This window comes from Podarcis bocagei (assembly GCF_964188305.1).
Source record: "Podarcis bocagei genome assembly, chromosome: 7".
Taxonomy (NCBI): domain Eukaryota; kingdom Metazoa; phylum Chordata; class Lepidosauria; order Squamata; family Lacertidae; genus Podarcis; species Podarcis bocagei.
The window spans coordinates 32,024,370-32,044,056 of record NC_138132.1 but is presented as its reverse complement, the minus strand read 5'-3'; the positions used below and the strand labels follow the sequence as shown (position 1 = coordinate 32,044,056).

The 19,687-nt window shown below is 42.9% G+C and overlaps 1 protein-coding gene across 2 annotated transcripts; it reads left to right on the top strand.

Annotated features, from left to right (window-relative positions):
* Nucleotides 1-71: 71 nt before the first annotated feature.
* Nucleotides 72-19,091, top strand: LOC308590231 (uncharacterized protein C1orf94). Of its 2 annotated transcripts, none has more exons than XM_081200053.1 (6): nucleotides 72-456; nucleotides 7,513-8,186; nucleotides 9,534-9,703; nucleotides 15,969-16,043; nucleotides 17,668-17,815; nucleotides 18,660-19,091. In XM_081200053.1, the coding sequence occupies exons 1-6, from the start codon at nucleotides 179-181 to the stop codon at nucleotides 18,686-18,688; spliced, it is 1,374 nt and encodes a 457-aa protein (XP_081056179.1). In that variant the 5' UTR covers nucleotides 72-178; the 3' UTR covers nucleotides 18,689-19,091. The 2 variants fall into 2 exon arrangements, with proteins under 2 accessions (XP_081056179.1, XP_081056178.1); XM_081200052.1 differs by having other exon boundaries at nucleotides 73-456; nucleotides 17,668-17,852.
* The last annotated feature ends 596 nt before the right edge of the window (nucleotides 19,092-19,687 follow it).

Sequence of the window (19,687 nt, the reverse complement as noted above, 5' to 3'; positions counted from 1 at the left end):
CAGTTGCTATGCCACAAGGGTTCTACGGTTACTTGGCTACCACAGTTTGTTGCCATCTAGTTCATTCTATGCCACCTTTTTTTAAAAAAAATAAAATAAAACACACAACACAAAGGTGTATAGGCAGCTCTCCTGTTTTTAATTTTCTATTCCCCTGTTCCTTACTGTACAAGGCAGGATGCTGACTGGTAGAAGCAGCCTTCAGTGTTCAACAGTCAACCCTAAAGGTCCTTTCCCCCTAGGCCCTTTTCCAAGACACATCTGGATCCATCACAACACTCCCCAGGACAGCTTGGACAAAGCCTGCCATGAGATCTGGAAAAGGGTCCAAGGCCTCCCTGAGGAACTCCAACCAAGATCCTCATCACCGCTTCTCCAACTTAGCTGTCATCCTGTCACATCTTCAGAGGCTCTCAGAGAAGATAGCAGTAATAACACCAGCAGCTCCCAAAAAGAGTGAGTGTTTTAAAAAACAAAACACCTCAACACAAAAAAAGGAGAGGAGGAATCTTTCCTAACTCACAAATCGATAGAAGCTCTACCTAGCTAGCTGAAACTGGAGTCTTGGAGAATATATTTCATAGCGGTTAATCTGAAATAATGGGAAAGTGTTGATGTAATTCATTTATTTAATTGTATAATGCCCTAATCAGTCCCTATGGGCTTCACATGCCCCAAGGACAATCTCCTTCCATGCACCCAACTGCAATTTTTGTGGTCAAATACTCTTCAAATTGTTCTCAGTCTAACTTTGAGCCTGGACCTGTGAGCATTCAATCCAAGGACCTCTTTGAATGCCAGAGAACCATGAATTAATAACAGAGTGGAAAGTAAATATTGAGCATCTGTTGAGTGCCTTGTCATAACCACAGGCACCCTGGACCAGTAACACTTCTTGGCCCAAAATTATGGCTGTAGGAAGGATACCACACATTCTCATATTTTTGCACATCTGCCAAGACCATACAACAGGGGTGGTTAACGTTGGGTCTCCAGAAGTTGTTGGAATACAACTGTCATCTTCCTTGGAGGCCATGTTAGCTGGGGCTGCTGAGATTTCACAGTTGGTCACCACTGCCATGTGGCAAAGGCATGTAAGAAGGGCCATAGATCTGTGGTAGAGCATCTGCCTTGAATGCAGAGCATCCCAGATTCAATCCCTGGCATCTCCAGGTCGTTCTGGGAGAGACTCCCTGGCTGGGAAACCCTGGAGAGCCACTGCAAGTCAGCATAGACAACAGTGAGCTAGAAGGACCAGTGGTCCTACTCAGCATAAAACTACTTCCTATGTTCCTATGCATATCGAAAGGTATTCTTAGCTGCTAATCCTCAACTTTAGAACTCTCCTCCAGAGATTTAAAACAGTCAAACCCCAAGAGGATTTCAAAAGTAGGGGCATGGAATTCAGATTGGCTGCACATTTAGACTCAAATATTTTTTAGAGTGAAATCTGACCACACTATGAGAGGGCTTCAATACCATATTAAAAGAGAAGGTGCAGAATAAATAGAACGTCTTTTTCCCCACTGTAAAAATTGTCTCCTTGTGATATATGCCTACATCTGTGATACTGGAAACAACCAGAAGTCCATAGTGCCCATAGTTGCTTGTACACTTATATTTTTTAAATTGAAATATTTCTACGGGAAAGATGAAAGGAAGCATTCAGAAGTTAAAAACGAAAATGAGTTTCAAAGGTGGTGGCTAAAAAGATCTACTTTTCTGAAATGCCAGATTTGGCAAGGGGGTGTTTTACGAAAACCTCCATTGGTGAGGCGATGTCAAGGGGGAAGGTAGAAAAGAGAAAGGGAGAAGGAGGAAATTATATTTATAGTTTCATTCTCTAGGATTCTGCCAAAGTAGGAAGATTACAGTGGTACCTCGGGTTACATACTCTTCAAGTTACATACACTTCAGGTTACAGACTCCACTAACCCAGAAATAGTACCTCGGTTTAAGAACTTTGCTTCAGGATGAGAACAGAAATAGTGTGGCGGTGCGGCAGCAGGAGGAGGCCCCATTAGCTAAAGTGGTGCTTCAGGTTAAGAACAGTTTCAGGTTAAGTATGGCCCTCCGGAACGAATTAAGTACTTAACCCGAGGTACCACTGTATAGCAAATTTTGTAAGCATGTGAATTGATTAGTAGCAACTAGCAACTGTCCAGGTTTGAAAATACACTAGACAAATCACAGAGCAGGTTTTGCAGGATGGTCAGTGCCATGGGGCCCACCAGCTTGGACGCTAGCCCTGCTAGGAGCATCACTGCCCAGAAAGTATTGTCCACCACTGAACTCTCACTGACTAAACAAAGTGTGGGGCAAAATTAACTAGGTTGCCATTCAGTTACAAGGAAGATGAGTGCAGAGGTACATACATCTTTTTTGGAGTGTGTGCCTCTAGTTTTAAACTGTGTCCTCAATATCAAAAGTTTGGGAAAAGGTTGTACTTCAGTCTCAGTGAGGAAGGGATAACAAGTTGGGGCCAGAAGGGATTCATGATGTTAAATTATGGCATCTCTCAGCCTTAATGTAATGAAAAATAATGTTGACACTGTGATAGAATTCTCCTAATTCTCATCCCTTTGTGGTTACAAAATAACACTAAGCAAAAGAAAATACCCCAGACCAGGAAGGCAAATCTTTGTTGTTTGTTCAAAAGATTCCAGAGCCCTTTCAAATTGGACTTGGAGCATCCTATTTGCATAAGTCAATATGTTAAAATAATTAAAGGCCGTGGATCAAGCAAAAGGGCAGAAGGTATAATCTTGGCCCAAAATGTTGCAGCAGATGACAAATTGAACAGACACCTTCCATCCTTGGCAGGCAAGTGTAGGCAGAGATCTAAACAGGGCAGCGGCAGGATGCAAAGAACAACAACAAAACTGTGCCCTTTAGGAAGACTCTAATGAATCAAAGGTGTTCGTCATGGAGGCTTCTGCTTCCATGGTCAAGAGAATTTAAAATGACAAGATCAAAATTCTCTTCACTTTATTCAGTGAGATTTAATCACATGCCTCAGTAGAAGCTGACCAGAATTCACACACACCACACACACAGTTTGGCTTGTGTCATGCCTAATTTTTTCTCCCTCATCAGAAACAGTCCCCGAAAGGTGATATGAAATTTCTCAAGTTTCTGCAGTTTCAAGACAAGCCCCACTGCCTTGCAGAAGTCACATGAGGAGGGAGAACCAGGCTCGTCTTCTGGGTTGTGTCTCCTTCTGGAGGTTTTCAGGACAAAATGAGGCATTGAGAGATATAGGTGCTAGTAGCAGAGAACGGCAGTCCCAAATTGAGTTGATTTATCTAGGCTACTTGGAGCTCACTTTTCAATTTCAAATAAAAATAATAATATCCAGAGTGATAGTGTTAATATCAAATAATTTTAAACAAAAAATATTTTGAAACGTCAAATAATGAAAGCCGCATATACAGTGGTACCTCGGGTTAAGAACTTAATTCATTCTGGAGGTCCATTCTTAACCTGAAACTGTTCTTAACCTGAGGTACCACTTTAGCTAATGGGGCCTCCCACTGCTGCTGCCCTGCTACCACCGCACAATTTCTGTTCTCATCCTGAAGCAAAGTTCTTAACCCAAGGTATATATATATTTGTTGTTGTTTATTGGATTTTGATCAGACTTTGATGTTACTAGAGAAGTGAAATTGATATTGTCAGAGGCTGCCTCAGGTCTCAGCTCACAAAAGACCAACGCCAAGCTCTTCTTATATACAAGGATGTTTATTGCAGTTCATTATTGATTCCACAACCGAGGCGCGCAGCCCCGAGTCTCTAACGTTAGACATTTGAAGTCCCCTCTGAATCGGTCCCGCCCCTGCACCAACTTAAGAGGCTTGTGCTAGACCACCTCTTCCTGTCTTTCCTTTTCTGCAGGGTCTTTCTGCCCCCCTGGGTTCCTTCCCTCCTGCTCTCTCCTGAAGCGGATTCCTGAGATGCCTGTTCCCCCCTCCTTCGTGCTTTGGGGCTGGGCTCCTCCTCCGGGCTTTCTCCATTTCCGCGCGCCTCCACATTTGAACTTGGCGCACGCTCGCTACCCCTGACCTTCCTTTTGACACTTACACTACTCCCTGTACTACTCTCCGCCTCTTCCGCCAGGACGTTCTCCCCAGATCTCCTTCCCCTGTCTCTTTCCTGCTCCGCTCCGTGTGTCACACTGAGAACCCCCCTCTCTTCCCTTCGTTCCTGCTGGGAAGCCGGCCCCGATCTCCCACTCCCGCTCGGGGTTTCCCTGCTGCTTCCCTGCTCCTGGCAGGTCCCCCCTGTGACCCCCCTTGTCCTGACTAGGGGCGCCCCCTCCTGAGAATCCTCCGATTCACTTGAGAGACTCATGGAAGATCTCAAGTCATTGTCATCCTCTTCCTCACTGTCCTGGGATTCTTCCTCGTCGCTCTCCGTCTCCTCCCTCACCTGTGCCTCTGTCTCTGAACCCCTGACAGATATACTATTTTTTTGCAATTTTATCCCTTTTGAGTACTGGCTTTCATCAATTTTGTTACTATCTATTAGCTGTATAAGGATTTTAGTCAGGTGTTGACTTGAATAGACAAGTCAGGCAGATGTTGTCCCCATTTTCCAAAAGGCAGAAGACCGAAGCAACCACCAACTGGTCAGCTTAATGTCAATACCAGGAAAAGGCTGTGAATAGATAATTAAGCAGTCAATCTGTGAGCACTTAGAGACGGATGCTAGGATCACTAAGACCCAGCATGGGCTTCTCAAAAACAAGCCATGCTAGACAAATCTCATTTATTTATTTGTTTTGATAGAGTTACAAGCTGTTGACATAGTGTATCTGGGTTTAGCCACCAACTTGGATGGCCTTAAAAGGGGTTTAGACAAATTCATGGAGGAGAGGGCTATCAATGGCTACTACCAGCAATGGAAGCAACAATGCTTCCAAGTGTCAGCTGCCGGAAACTGTGAGAGGGCAAATGCTCTTGTGCTCATGTTTTGCTTGCTCTTTTCCCACAGGCATTTGGTTGGCCATTGCAAGAACAGGAAGCTGGACTAGATAAGCCATTGGCCTGATCCAGCAGGCTCTTCCTATGTTCTTACAAACTGCATTATATGTCTCACTGTCTATTTTTATGGCAAAATTATGTAACTTGAGTAATTAACTACATAAAATACATTGTCGTTATGTTATACCACCCCATTCATTTCAATACCAAGGAAACCATGTGAATGGGGAAGGAGGAACACGGTCAATTATTTGTAGACTGAAAGTAACAAGTACACCAAATATCGCTCATATTGACTGGATTGATTCCCGTTCCAGACATGGAACAAATGAACAAACACCAGCAATTTCCACCTTTGTTTCCATTTTCCCTGGTGTTCTCAGACATCCTCACCATGCCCCTGCAATTTGAGCAACGATTCAACAATTGGTGTCCCTTGGCCAATTCCAGTTTCCTATGTACTGACATTTACCCCACTATCATCACAACCCAAGAGGCAAAGGAGGAATGGAGACAACTAGTCGTTTTGACAGTCACATCAGACCACCCAGGAGTCTGGTGGGTTAATTTCTCTGGTTAATGATCAGGGGTGTATTTCAGTCTTTTGCATCAATTGCAGGAGATATATACCGAGAAAAGATTACTGAATTAAAAAACAACAACCCAGCAACATTTCAGAGATGCTCTAAAGGAAAGGGAATGGAAGATTGGTTCAATTTATAAAATAATAAAGGCTGCTCTAATTACACAGTGATGCCATAATTAGAGGATAATTAAGTAATATGCAGTTTACAAAGAAATTTGACACAATATTTATATGTATAGATAAGTACATACATAGTGCATGTTTATAACACCAGCTGTTCCATCCTCAGAGCCTGTAACAAAGTAAGTAAAAAACAAACAAACTACATTTATGCTGTTAATGGCAATCGGTAATGAGTGATCAAGCTGGATTGGCAATCCAAACAAAGTTCTTGTTTGTGTTGCCAGATGGTGCAGTTGTACAAACTCTTACTGTGGCTTCTTCCTCGGTTTCTCAGACAGCATAAAAGCAAAGGCTTAATCTTTGTGGCCCTCTTTTGTAGCATGGAAATGGACTCCCTTGCTTTAGTTATTCTTTTGTCTCTTTTCCACAGTGCACCTTCACTTCACATGCCACATCATTCTTTTCACCCCTGTTTGTTATATTTCCAAATAATATCAGAGCTCTGGAGTAACTAGGGATGTCAGAGAATTCTGACAAAAGCAGCAACGAGAGAAGGAATTGTCAATGTTTGCTTATTCATCCCTTGTCTGGAATGGGAATCAGTCCAGCATATATGATTGGTATTCACTGTTGTTGCTTTCAGTTTGCAAAGGATATGTAATTGATTACATCCTCCCACCCTTTGCCTTGTGTTTCCTTTGCATTGAAATGAATGCAATGGAACAACTTAATGAAATGAGACTTATGGTATTTGTGTATTTAATTATGTGATTTTTGTAATTTCACCACAGCAGAAAGTAAGATGATGGATGTAATTTTGGGCAGAAGGCAAACTGCAGCAGCATGGAGACAGGGCTGCATACAACAAATACAGGACAGAATGGGAAACAATGTCTTCATTAATCCCTAATAGTAGTGTGAGTTGAGGGGGTAGCAATATTTCCTACAAATCCGCTGATCCCAACAGAAAATGATGCTTCAACTTTTAGATCCATTGGGCAGCCAGGGTAACAGGCCTGTCTGGATCATAGTCAAAGGCTTTCTCCTACCAACAGTGACTTTGCGTCCTTTTACAAAGGTTAGTTGCAAAGGGGTGGAATGATGAGCAGGAGAGGAGGTCTGCCATCTGGGTTTGATAAACATTCATTGTAAATAGTCATAAAGCCCATGGAGGCTTTTCAAGTATTATCAAGGAATGATTGCAGGACCCAAACAGTTCTTCAGGAAAAATGCAGGTGGGAATAGGTGACCAACAAATCAGCCTATTTCCATTGAGTATTAGTTTTTCACACACACTCCCCCCCCCCTTTGCAAATAACTGTCTCAATACCACAATAAGCAGAAATTATCGTGAATGCTCAGTAAAAGGGTGTCTGAAGGGGCCCTTACTTTAGTATTTTAATTGATGTAATTGTGAATAGTCTTGCATTTCTGGACAAGCCTCTTTAGGATCCTATATGGCTGAATGGTGATGTATAAATATAATATGTAGAATATTTTCGTTTGTTTTCTTTTAACATTTTTATACTACCCCCAATCAAACTTGGTTGAAGGAAGGATTTGTTTTCTATTTAACTACACTGGTAGTTGCCTTTTCTATGATCAAAGGGAGCTGGTCTACCTAGCTCAGTATTGTCCATGCTGACAAAAGCTGACAAAAGCCCATAGCTTTCAAGGTTTCAGAGAGGGGTCTTTCCTAAACCCACATACTGATGTCAAGGATTTTCATGAAATGCATGTGCTCTATCACTAGGCAACAGCCCTTCCTCTTATCCAATTTGTGCAATCCTACATAAATGGTTCTTTCTCTGTTTCACATAGATCTTTGGAAAACAGCATTTGTAAAGATGAAATATCCATGCTGGTTGAGCAAGAGTATTTGAGCCTTACACAAGAGAATGCAACTGAACTAGAGATGCAAAGATCTGAAGAGGAGAAGGCCACCCCAGCTGCTTCGTGTCAAGCCCCAGCAAACAACCACCTCACAATGCCCTCTGATGGAGACCAGATGTTAGATGAGAGGGATGCAATGGAAAATGTCTACAGAGCACTCACTGGAAACAAAAGGGAAGTGAAACTGAGGTCCATATGTGATGTCCAGCTGTCCACTAAGTCCACTGTCACAGGGATCTTGCTCCCTGCAAAATTAATCTACAAGAATGCCAAAAGTACAGAAAGTGGAAACAGTAATATGATGGGTTCCAACACTCAGATTGCCAAGCTTTTGGCACAGTTCCCACTCAAACGTGTTGAGGCCACCAAGACTCTGGACACCAAAACGGTGACAGAAGAAACCAAGTTTATCAAGGACCTACTACTGCAGAACAATGTCTTTGGATCTGCAGCCCACAAAGACAATGTAACAAGGCCATCCCCAATAATGGCAGTCATGGAAAGTCAAGGATCTGTGCAAAAGAAACAGCTCCCAGTATTTGCCAAGATCTGCTCAAAAACTGACCCTGAACTAGTTGCTGATGGGCTCTGTCAAAATAATGGTAAGGGTTGTGGGCTAACTAGTGATGATTATTCGAGAATGATGAAGGGAAAGGAACCCAAGGTGTGTTGTGAACATGTGCAGAGAAAAATGCTTTCCCTATCATCATTGTTTTATGAAACTGATTGATAGGAGATTCAGGAAAGACAAGCTCACATATATTCATCTATGGAATTCTCTGCCAAAAGATGTAGTGATGGCTTTAAAAGGGTATTAGACAAGTGTATGGAGAAAGATCAGTCTATAAATGGTTACAGCTCATGCTGGCTATATAGAGCCTGCATGTTCCAAGGCAGAATGCTACCGAATATTAGTTGTCCTGCCAGTGGGCTTCCAAAAGCATCTGATTGGTCACTGTAGGAAACAAGATGCTAGACTAGATGAGCCATAGTTCTGATTCAGTGGGGCCCTTCTTATGTTATTATGCAGCATTCTGGTTAAAACAGATGAGTCAGTTGAAAGAACTCCTGTTACCTGCTCCTCCTGTTATCCTTTGGCATCCCAGGAGTTCCCGTTTATTTTGCAGTCAAAGTCTATATGAAATAGGTGCCCATCCTTGCTCACTCATCAGTTTTACAGGTGGGTCACTTCTAGTGGGGGGGGGGGTTGTCAGCTCTGGGCTGTGGGCAGGAAAGGCAGAGCCAGGCTTGTATAACACCTTGGGGTCAGGGATTAGGGTTGATAGAGGATCCTCACCAATTACCTTCTTTTATTGTTCCTTTTATTGTTCCTTTGGTTCAGAGCAACTGCACTAACTCATTGGCAAAGCACAAGTTTTGTATGCAAAAGGTCCTGAGTTCAATCTCTGGCATCTCCAAGGATGGCTGAGAAAGACCCCCTGGAGAACCACTAGCAGTCAGAGAACACAGTAGTGAACTTGGTAGAGCAGTGTTCTGACTACTACTACTACTGTTGTTCTTCTTCTTATTATTATTTATTACAACAACAGTGGCTCTCTCTTTCGGCTGCAAAAATGCTCTGTTTCATAGAGGTCTATTATCTATTTTAGAAAGTTGTTTGCTCACTATAGATTGGGACACCTCTTAAACTACCACAATCAAATTTTGCATTGATGGCTCCTGAGATCAAAGAACAGGTTTTTGTTCACGATACAACTGGTTTTGTACAGGATACAACCTAATGCCATTGGGATCAAGATAGCGGACTCAACCTTTCAACCCTGCACTGATTTGAAGCATTGATTTCAAAACTGTGCTAATTGCTTTGGTTTCCTAGAATTCCTGACCAATGCCAGATATGAGGCAAATATACATATAATTAAAATGTTAAGAGTTCTATCAAACAGCCCCCATTGATGGTGCCTAACTCTGTTTTGTATTTTCCACAGCAACCTCTACAGCCATTGATAAGAACAACCTTAAATACAGTGGGAATGTTTTCACCCCACGATTCCCGACGAACTCGACGGCCACCTCATTAAAACAGCCAATGTGGCTTAGCCTTAACTACCCTCCACCTCCTGTTTTCCCAAACCACTCCAGCTTCCCACAGTATCAGGTAATGAATGACACAAACCCTTATGAATGGGGTGTGGAAAGAGCTCCAAAACTGAATGAGGCTGGCAGTGAGGAGGAAAGAAAGAGCTATGAGGTTGCATAACTCAGATTTAGAAACACCGACAGGCAACCAAGCCTGAAGTGTCAAGATTCAGACCAAGACCAAATCTGGAAGGGTGGCAATAAATTGAAATTAAGAGGGTTTCTAGACAGTTTGGAAGCCCAGAAAACCTAACTATGGATTCCTTCAATGAAGAATCCAGACTGAAGGCATGTGCAACAAACGTTTGAGTCATAAGGCAGGCCATGGCCTGGGATTGGCTCATCCATGCTCATCTGATTTTCATGACCAGATGAATTCTAGTTTGTGGTATCTCCTTCCCAGATGCTGATGCTGCCATCAGTTGCCTGGTGCAAGAAGATAGGTCCCTCCCTCAAGAAATTTACAGTATAAAATTTGACACACAAGAGACAACAGGGAGGGAAGGGGAGCCAGTGGTTAACAGGGAAATAATATTTGATTTCATCACATATTTAGTTTGGAGCCCAACTCTGTGTTCTTTCTGGAAGCATGAGAAGACCAAGCAGGTATAGGGTGGAGGGCATGCACACCCACCCTGCCTCCAGTGTCCCCATCTGTGCCAGGTGTGCCTGCTCCAACGCGATGCTGAGTGGGAGGGTCTGAAGGAGGGTTCTATGCACGCTCAGTTGGACATGTTTAGAAACCTTCCCACAATCAGGAACTTTATTCAGGTTCCCACCTGGGTGGAGGTTTTATAGTGAATTCAGTGGAAATAATGCAATTCCAAAACCCTTCAGACCAGAGTTTATGTGCCCTCAGCCCCTGCGTGCTTTTTGCCATCACAATTTCTAGGGTTTTGGTTATCAGCTTATTTAGATTTAGGCCACATCCACACCATACACCTTAAGCAGCCAAGGCTTCCCCCAAATAACACTGGGAGCTGTAGCTCATTAAGGGTGCAGAAAGTTGTCAGGAGACCCCTGTCCCTTTTCCCAGAGCTACCATTTCCCAAGTGGCTTAGCAGTTAATCCCTCTTCTCAGGGAACTCTGGGAATTGTAGCTCTGTGAGGGTAATAGGGGACCCTTAACAACTCTTAGCACCCTTAACAAATTACAGCTTCCCATTTGGGGAAACTCGTGACTGTTTAAACTGGTGTCATGGTGCTGTAAATGTATAGTGTGAATTTGGCTTTAGTTGCAGACATAGTTGCATCAAGGCATGGGAATTTGGGGAGTTGTGCCCAAGACATTGTGGGGAATTGTGGGACATTATGGGCATTTTTAGAGCAATGTGAAGTACAAGAGGTAGCATCTAGGGGTGGATGGATCTGCCAGTTTCAGTTTCTCTCATTTTCCCAATCTTAAGTTCAGTTCATCATATTTCTACATCAGTTTGCAATGTAAAAAAGAAAAGAAAGAAATCTTAATGGATACTCGTTGGCATTTTAGTGCTCATTTCTCATATACACATGCTACTCTGCAATGCAAGCAATTTCCTGTAGTATAATGTATTTTTAATGTAATTTTCACTAATATATGCATATTTATGCATACTCCTCCCTAAAACATGTGTTTTTGTGCCCATTTTTTGGTTGGTGAACTGTATTACAAAATTCAAGAGAAGTTCAAACTGAAGTGAAGGACAGCAGTTTTGCAGGAAGCGCGAACTAGGTAGGTTCGCATTAAAATGCAAACCAAATTTCTCCTCCATCTTTAGTAGCACCACATAGGCATTCTGGGAGGCTGTGTGAAGCATAAGAGGCAGTAAGTCAGAGAGGGCAGGAGTCTCAGTGGCACAGGGAACACTGAAGCAGTTTGTGATATCCACGTGTTCAAGTTTTCAGGATGCTGGAGAGGACCTGAAAATCATGAAGATGCCCATTCATGGTGTATGTTGATAGGGGAACGGATTCAGAGGAGCCACTAGTAATAACAGAGGACCTTGGAGACATACCTTGTGTGAAAAAGCAGAAATAATTGGGTATGTCTTTTGCTACAATTGGAGGAAGGTGTGGTCTAGACATGGAAGGATTCCTGAATGCTCTCAGAGTTTTTCCAGTGAACACACAATCCTGTTGAGACCCTTGTTTCACTGTAGAATGGGGAGATGCATTGAGCTCTTGACAGGGGGTACCCAAGTGTCTCCTCTAGCACTGCCGAACCGGTTCTGCACCTTCACGTATCAGAGCACTAAGGATGATGAAACAGGCTGGACGACTGAGTGCAAGTAGCAAAAGATGCACTGGGAAGCTGACCCAACATGAGTTAAACAGCACAATCATGTTTATCACATGGAATTGAGGGCAGGGAAGATGGGTCACTTCTCTGCTTTCATCACATCCTCAAGTAGCCATCCCGTGGAGCTTTTCTGTATTGTCCAGGGCCTATAAACATCATCTCCATTGAATAGAGTTTTAGACCAATTGGAAGCCTATTGTGTGTTATTTGAAAGGCACTTTGAGGGTCCTGTCTCTCATCTCTGTAGCAATCTTGGCCTCACATTTACAGCATTGAGATGTCCAGGGCAACACCCGCTGTAACATCATGGTTTCAATACCCTTCAATACCTGTCTCATCAAGGTAGCTCAGGAGGATACCGTGGGCAATGGTATCAAAAGCCATTGAGATATTAAGTAATAATAACAGCACCACACACACATCCTTTTGATAAAATTCATCCATCAGCATGACCAAGGCTGATTCAGCCACAGAACCAGGCCAGAACCCAGATTGTGTAAAGATTATCTGTTTTATCCAGGTGTGTTTGCAATTGTCCTAACATGGTCCTCCTGATCACCTTCCCCAAATGAGGTATTTGACACTGGGTGGTAGTTTTCAGAAATCAATGGATCCAGTGCATGGCTAGCACACTCTTGCACCATGGAGTAGTTCTGGGCATCTTGAAAGAGGTGGTGATTCAACTTCCAAAAATTCCCATCCTTGTCTTGTTGACCATCTCTGGCACCAGAGGCTAATGTGACTTCAGTGGTGAACCATGCCTTTTATCAGCTTTGGTTGGTAAGACAACTACAGCTGTTTCTACATGGGGATAGCCTGCTTGACCACTGTTGATTTGGCACTGTAACCTCCAGGTTCGAATGGTGCAATGTGCTGTATACAAGGCGGCCCCTGCGGTTGGCCCTGTAGCTGCAGCTAGTGCAAAAAGTAGCGGCCCAACTTCTCACTGGGGCAGACTATCACCATCATATCAGGCTGTTGCTAAAAGAATTACACTAGCTGCAAATTAGCTACCAGGCTAAGTTCAAGGTGTTAGTACTAGTGTACAAAGCCCTATACAACTTGGCACCAGGACACCTAATGACCAAATTACCCCTTATATACCCAATCAACCACTGTGCTCTATGGTAGAAGACCTCCTGCAGATACCATCTCATCAGGAGATCCTTATGTTCAGTGTAGGGGTCAGGGTTTAGCATGGTAGCACCTCTACATCTGTAAATGTTTTTATGGTTGATGTTTTTAAATTATGGAAAATAAATAAGAAAGAAAGAAAGAAGGAAGGAAGGAAGGAAGGAAGGAAGGAAGGAAGGAAGGAAGGAAAGAAAGAGGCGATGTACAGGTTTGATTCCCGATCCAGTGGGGAATGTATGTGCCCTGGATTGGAGTATCTACAGAAGGGAAGATAGAATTCCTTATAAATATCATGATACCATGGTGCTGGAGGAGACTCTTGAGAGTCCCATGGACTGCAAGAAGATCAAACCTATCCATTCTGAAGGAAATCAGCCCTGAGTGCTCACTGGAAGGAGAGATCCTGAAGCTGAGGCTCCAATACTTTGGCCACCTCATGAGAAGAGAAGACTCCCCAGAAAAGACCCTGATGTTGGGAAAGATAGAGGGCCCAAGGAGAAGGGGACAACAGAGGACGAGATGGTTGGACAGTGTTCTTGAAGCTACTAACATGAGTTTGACCAAACTGCGGGAGGCAGTGGAAGACAGGAGTGCCTGGCATGCTCTGGTCCATGGGGTCATGAAGAGTCGGACACGACTAAATGATTAAACAACAACATCATGACAGTAACTTGTGTGATGGCACAATGCAACATGGACCTTCCCCCGCTATCTTTAAAGCTCCTGTTGTTCCCTGCGGCACTCTAGGCAAGGAGAAAATGGACAGGAGAATGCCATGTCTATTCTCCCTCTCAATTTAGCACTGCAGAAAATACAGGGCAGGGATCCAAGCTGCAGCAACCTGGGGAGCCCCAGCAATTACTGCAATGACAATAATAATGATTCCTATTATCTCATGTCTACATAATGATTTCCCAATGTGTCTACTGATGATCCCTCCCAAATTAAAAGTCAACATGACTTGAGAAATATAAATCACTGCCATGTTTATTTAATTTTCTATACATAGCACAGAAAGACGCAGCAGAGGTTGATCCGTTAAGGCTAATGGGGCACGGCCCAACCCACCTCAGATTGCCCTCTCTCAGCTTCCTCCAACTTAGACCCAGTGTTGCCCTTGGAGAACTCAGCAGGGAAGAGGATGGAGACAAAATTAGAAATAGTGGACTTTGCCTATCATTGGTTCTGACTCCATCTGCTATTGTCCTCTCTGCCTACTGTGCTACCAGTCCCAATGGGCAACAGCCACAGCTGGCAGGGGAAAGGATAGCAGCAGTAGCCATAATAATAGGTAAAATCCTTAATTCCCTCCATTTACGGTATATATTAATTAAAGCTTTGGTTTAATCAGAGGGGGAAATTTATCTTGGATAATTGGAAGTTAAGGGCACATTGCTCACCTTTGGGGGCTATTGTGGTTTTGGTGTGTTACTGTTGTACAGAATGGGGAAGAAATGATGTCCTTTCCATCTAGCAGGTAGTGAAGCTTCTTGAATATGATATCTATGCATTCCATTGTGAACTAACCTGACTCACACCTGCCAGACTCATGTGTGGATTGGGAATGTACAGATCACTTCTCTGAATTTTATGATACAGGCTGCAGTCCTAACCCAACTAACCTGGAAGTAAGCCCCACTGAATTGTGTAGGCCTTACTGAGTAGACATGGTTAGGATTGCACTGGATATTTTTAGCTCAAAATAAATACCAAAAATTTCCCCACAATGCATATTTTAGCATAAAATACACTTTAAAATGTCTATGTTAAGATAGAATATGCAGCTAAATAAGTTTGTAATATGACCTATTTAAATTGTCATGATGATTTGGGGGTGGGGGGCGGAATCACTGATTAATGCAAAAACAGGACAGAATGGATTTATGAATAAATAGGTGCAAAATTGACACAGACTAAAAACAGACTGATCTGCCCATCCTTACTATTAAGGTAGTACCTTCTGCAATCCTATACATGCTTACCTAGAACTGTCAATTTCAGTTTCTCTAGTTTCTTCTTTTCCCAGTTGGAAGCTCAGTTTTCCATATTTCCACATCAGTTTAAGATTTTTTAAAAAATGCATCCTCATGAGAATTCGTCAGCATTTCAGTGTGAATCTCTCCTAATATACACATCTGTATGCATTTTTGCCTGATATACACATTTTTTGCAGCACAATGCCCCCTAATAAAATGAAATTCTGAATGCTATTTTTACTAATTTTACTGGACATTTTACTCCAGTATATGCATTTTGGGGCACATGACTTAACTGGGGAACATGGTAAAATTCGGAAAAGTGGAAATGTCAAACGATGGCTATGTTCAGTTCTTGTGTGGTTTCGAAAAGCTCAAATTAGGTTAGTTTGTCTTTAAATGCAAACATAATTAAATTTCTCCATGATCCCTACTTAGGAGTAAGGAACATTAAACATAGTGAAGCTTACTTTTGAGTAAATATGTATAGATTTGCACTATGAGGCAGGGATGAGGGAACAAGGATTCCAGTTGACATTGGAATAGACCAACCTTTACCAGTTGTGATTCCTGCATTGCAGAGGGTTGGACTAGATAACCCAATTCTATAATTCTACGATTCTGTGATTCTATTATTCCCTCAGTTTCTTAAAAAACAACCTGTCTTAGAGTCTGGCAAGATGCAGATTTATTCAAATTTGTATGAGTATCAAATTAAAAAGCAAAAAATTGCCCACTCATATAAGATATGACAGTGAGGTCCTCAAATTAGCATGTGATATCGGAACACAGATCACCACTGGAGTGAGATCCAAAATTAATTGGTTAATCATAATCATAAGAATAATAGGTTGAGGCCTACAACGGTCACTTCCTGCCTTGTGTATTTTTAACAGAGTTTGTATCAGCAAAGAGCACGGATCCCATACCAGCAGACGCTACATCCTCAGTTGGGATGCTATTCTAGACAGGTATGGCATAAGTACTCTAGCATGAATCAGTATAGAGGCTGTTGATTTGCTGGGCATGGGGAGGAAGAATATGGTTTCAGCTTTCAGTGGCTTTAAGCAAGTCCATCTCTTGCAGCCTTTTGGTGCTTCCAGAATGTCACCATATTGGGGTGGGATTCAATCACATAACAGCAAAATTGGGTTGCGCAGTTATACTTGGTTGGGAGGTCTTGTGCAACAAAACTGCTTCCCCAAATGGTTAGACTTTTTGCAATAAGGAAAGTGATGGGGATATGCCGTGGAAAGTGTGGGGTTATTATGCTTTGGCATAACGTCGTCTGACCTTTGTTAGTCCAAGTTTCACTGCTACCTTGGAGCTAGATGGCTGTCAAGGGCGGAAAGATTGGACTAAGTCCCATATTTGTTCTCTGGAATTGTCACATGGAGTTAATGGTTTAATCCCCCTTCCAAAATACTACATTGAAATGGGCTTAAGCAGGCCATTTCTCTTCCTCCTCCATTTTCCTCTGCCCACCTCAGTGACATGGCTGGGAATCCAATTCTGGGCTCCTCCGGCTGTGAATTCTCTCTAAAGTAGACCTAGGGTGGCGCTGTGGGTTAAACCACATAGCCTAGGGCTTGCCGATCAGAAGTTTGGCGGTTCAAATCCCTGCGACAGGGTGAGCTCCCGTTGCTCGGTCCCTGCTCCTGCCAACCTAGCAGTTCGAAAGCACGTCAAAGTGCAAGTAGATAAATAGGTACCGCTCCAGCGGGAAGGTAAATAGCGTTTCCATGCGCTGCTCTGGTTCGCCAGAAGCGGCTTAGTCATGCTGGCCACATGACCCGGAAGCTGTACGCCTGCTCCCTCAGTCAATAAAGCGAGATGACCGCTGCAACCCCAGAGTTGGTCACGACTGGACCTAATAGTCAGGGGTCCCTTTACCTATACCTAGGCAATATTAACAAGGGGAGGAGATCAAGTATGGCCACCTTGGGAAGATGATTTTTTATCAAGAAGAGAGACTGAGTTGTACATAGTTTGCAGAATATTTTGCTGGAGTAGGGCAAAAAGCAGGGGCTCAAGATGTTTGGCAAGTTTAGAATCCATATGGATTTTCTAGGTAAGTTGAGAGGGAGAGGATGATGAGGGAGAGAAGGGAGCTTTCTCAAACTCAGCTTTTAAAGTGGGAAGATCAAGGCCAAGTGAGACAATCAAGAGGCTGCATAAATATACCTTGTGCGACAGAAACCCAAGAGGCAGCAGCCCCATGAACACCCAGCCCATCTTGCTGCTTCTGCCACTGTCGGAGAAGTGGCAGTGGCTTCTGGTGAGATCTCTCAGGCGGGGAACCAAGACATGCCACCCCTTTATGTAGTGGCTGTTGCCTCGGACATGCCCCCCTCCATAAATAATGCTGATATCCTGTGATTCCAGCCCCATTTTGAACAGGTATAACAATTTAAGACATTGGGTTGTAGCCAAGTAAATTATACTCAGAGTAGACCCATTGAAATCAATGGCCTAAGTCAGTCGTGCCCATTAATGCTGGTGTGTCTCTACTCAAGCCACTGTGAACTCTAAAAAAATTCTGCTTTCCCCAAAGTATCATCCCTTTCCATTCCTCTTTCCCTCCTGATTCTTTAGGTCACTCCTTACAATCCGCAGCAAATCTTCCGCTCACCTTACACACCTGTGCTCAGCTACATCCCACTGGTTCAGCCAGGTTACTCTTATCAGCAGAGGAACCCGACCAAGCCATCCAGCAGCGTACGTGATCCCCCAGCAATGGCAGGTGATGGTCCACAGTATCCATTTTCTCCTTCCTATGGGTGAGTCTGTGCTTTGTAGTGGCCGTGCATAAGTGCAGAATAGTCAAAGGTGGAAATCAATTTGCATGTTTAAGGGATAGTTTCCTTTCTCTCCATTTCAGGATTCACTTTCTTCTTCCTCCTCCTCTTCGTCCTCCTCTTCCTCTTCCTCTTCTTCTTTGGGGGTCAGGGGTGCGTTTAGGATGAATTATGAAGATACATGTTGGGAAAACCCTGAAATGGGGAGAAGAGGATGGTATAAAGTAATTCATGCCAATTTTGGAAGGAGGATTTTGATGACAGACGGGCTTCTTCCTTTCTTAAACACATTTTGGGGAATAGTGATGGGGGCTTAAAATGGACAGAGAGGGGTTTTGTTTTTTACATTTCCACGCTTTTTGGTAACCTTTAAAGCATAATGTGGCACTCTCCAGATATTGTTGGACTACAACTCCCATCATCCATGGACCCTGACTGTTGGCTATGTTGGTGGGAGTTGGGGTGTCAAGCAACATCTGGAGGGCTCTCTGGCTCCATTGCCACCTTTCATTATCAGAGTACTTTGGGAAAGTATGCTGAAGAAGGAAAGGAGGGCAGTGGCCATCACTGCAAGATTGGGTGGGAATATCTATACCAATGGCATATCTGCATTCCCTAGAATTGCTGAAGAAACAGAACCCTATCTGTATCTTTAGAATCACCATAGGTGATGATCTCAGGATCCAGACATGTTCATGAATTGGAAGAAGGGGCAGCATACAATAGATAAAATAAAATAGTGGTAGTTATTGAGGGAGGCTGAGCTCAATCTGTTTATTTTACTCTCAGGTTCACATCTACTACTGCTGGACCTGTAAGGACCAATCCTTACTTCTCTTCCAATGGAGGTGGCAACAGTTTTTAGATCTGCCAGCACTGTTTTTAGGGTGAGGGGTTTTTTTGAGATAGGAACATTTTGGGAGCAGTATGAAATCCTTGGGGTTTTTCATTTCTGTTTGAACATTTTGGAACAAAGTTAAAATAATTTGATTCCAAACCACAAACAGTGTAAATTCAGGGCAAATAGGCTTGCAAGTTCATCTGAAAAAAAACAGAATTTTGTTTAGCAGAAATGGATGAAACACTCAGGTACTTTTAAGAAACTTACCGGTATTTTTTATTTTTTGAAATGAAAGAGAGAGGCATAATAATAATAAAAAATTTATTGAAACTGTTTAAAGTTGAATTTTGCTGTAATAAAGATGGCTGATGAAGAAAGGATCCCATTGTGTTTTTGTTTTTGTTTTAAATAGAAGTGATATCTTTTAGCCAATGAACAGAGTGAGATTAACTGTTTGACTGCTGACCTGGGTTTATGGGTTATCATTTGCAGCAGAGCTAGGGAATTTGCAGGCCCTCTCATATTGGTGGGTTACAAGTCCCATCATCTCTGACCATTGGCCATTCTGACTGGGGCTGATGGGAGCTGGAGTCTAAACAACATCTGGAGGCCTGCAGGGTTCCCCATTCCAGATTTAGGGTAAATCCTGAAATGGAAAGAAAGGGAATTTGTGCCATTTCAGGTCTTTTGATGACATTATCTTAAAACACTTTTAAAGGAAAGATGCAACAATGGAGGTAGGAGGGCTTCTTCCCTTTCTCCCCTTTTTGTAACTTTTAAAAGTTGTGCATAGTGGGCAGACATGTCCTTGACACCCAATCCTCACCTTCAAAGAAAAAAATGAGGGCTGAGAAAAAAAAACAGTTTTTTGGGGTTTTTTAATGCTTGTTTACCGGGGAGGGGGGAGGGAATGATCCCCTAATTCTTTGTTTTGTCTTTGGCATGGCACTCTGTGTTTCTGTCAGCACTGGAACAT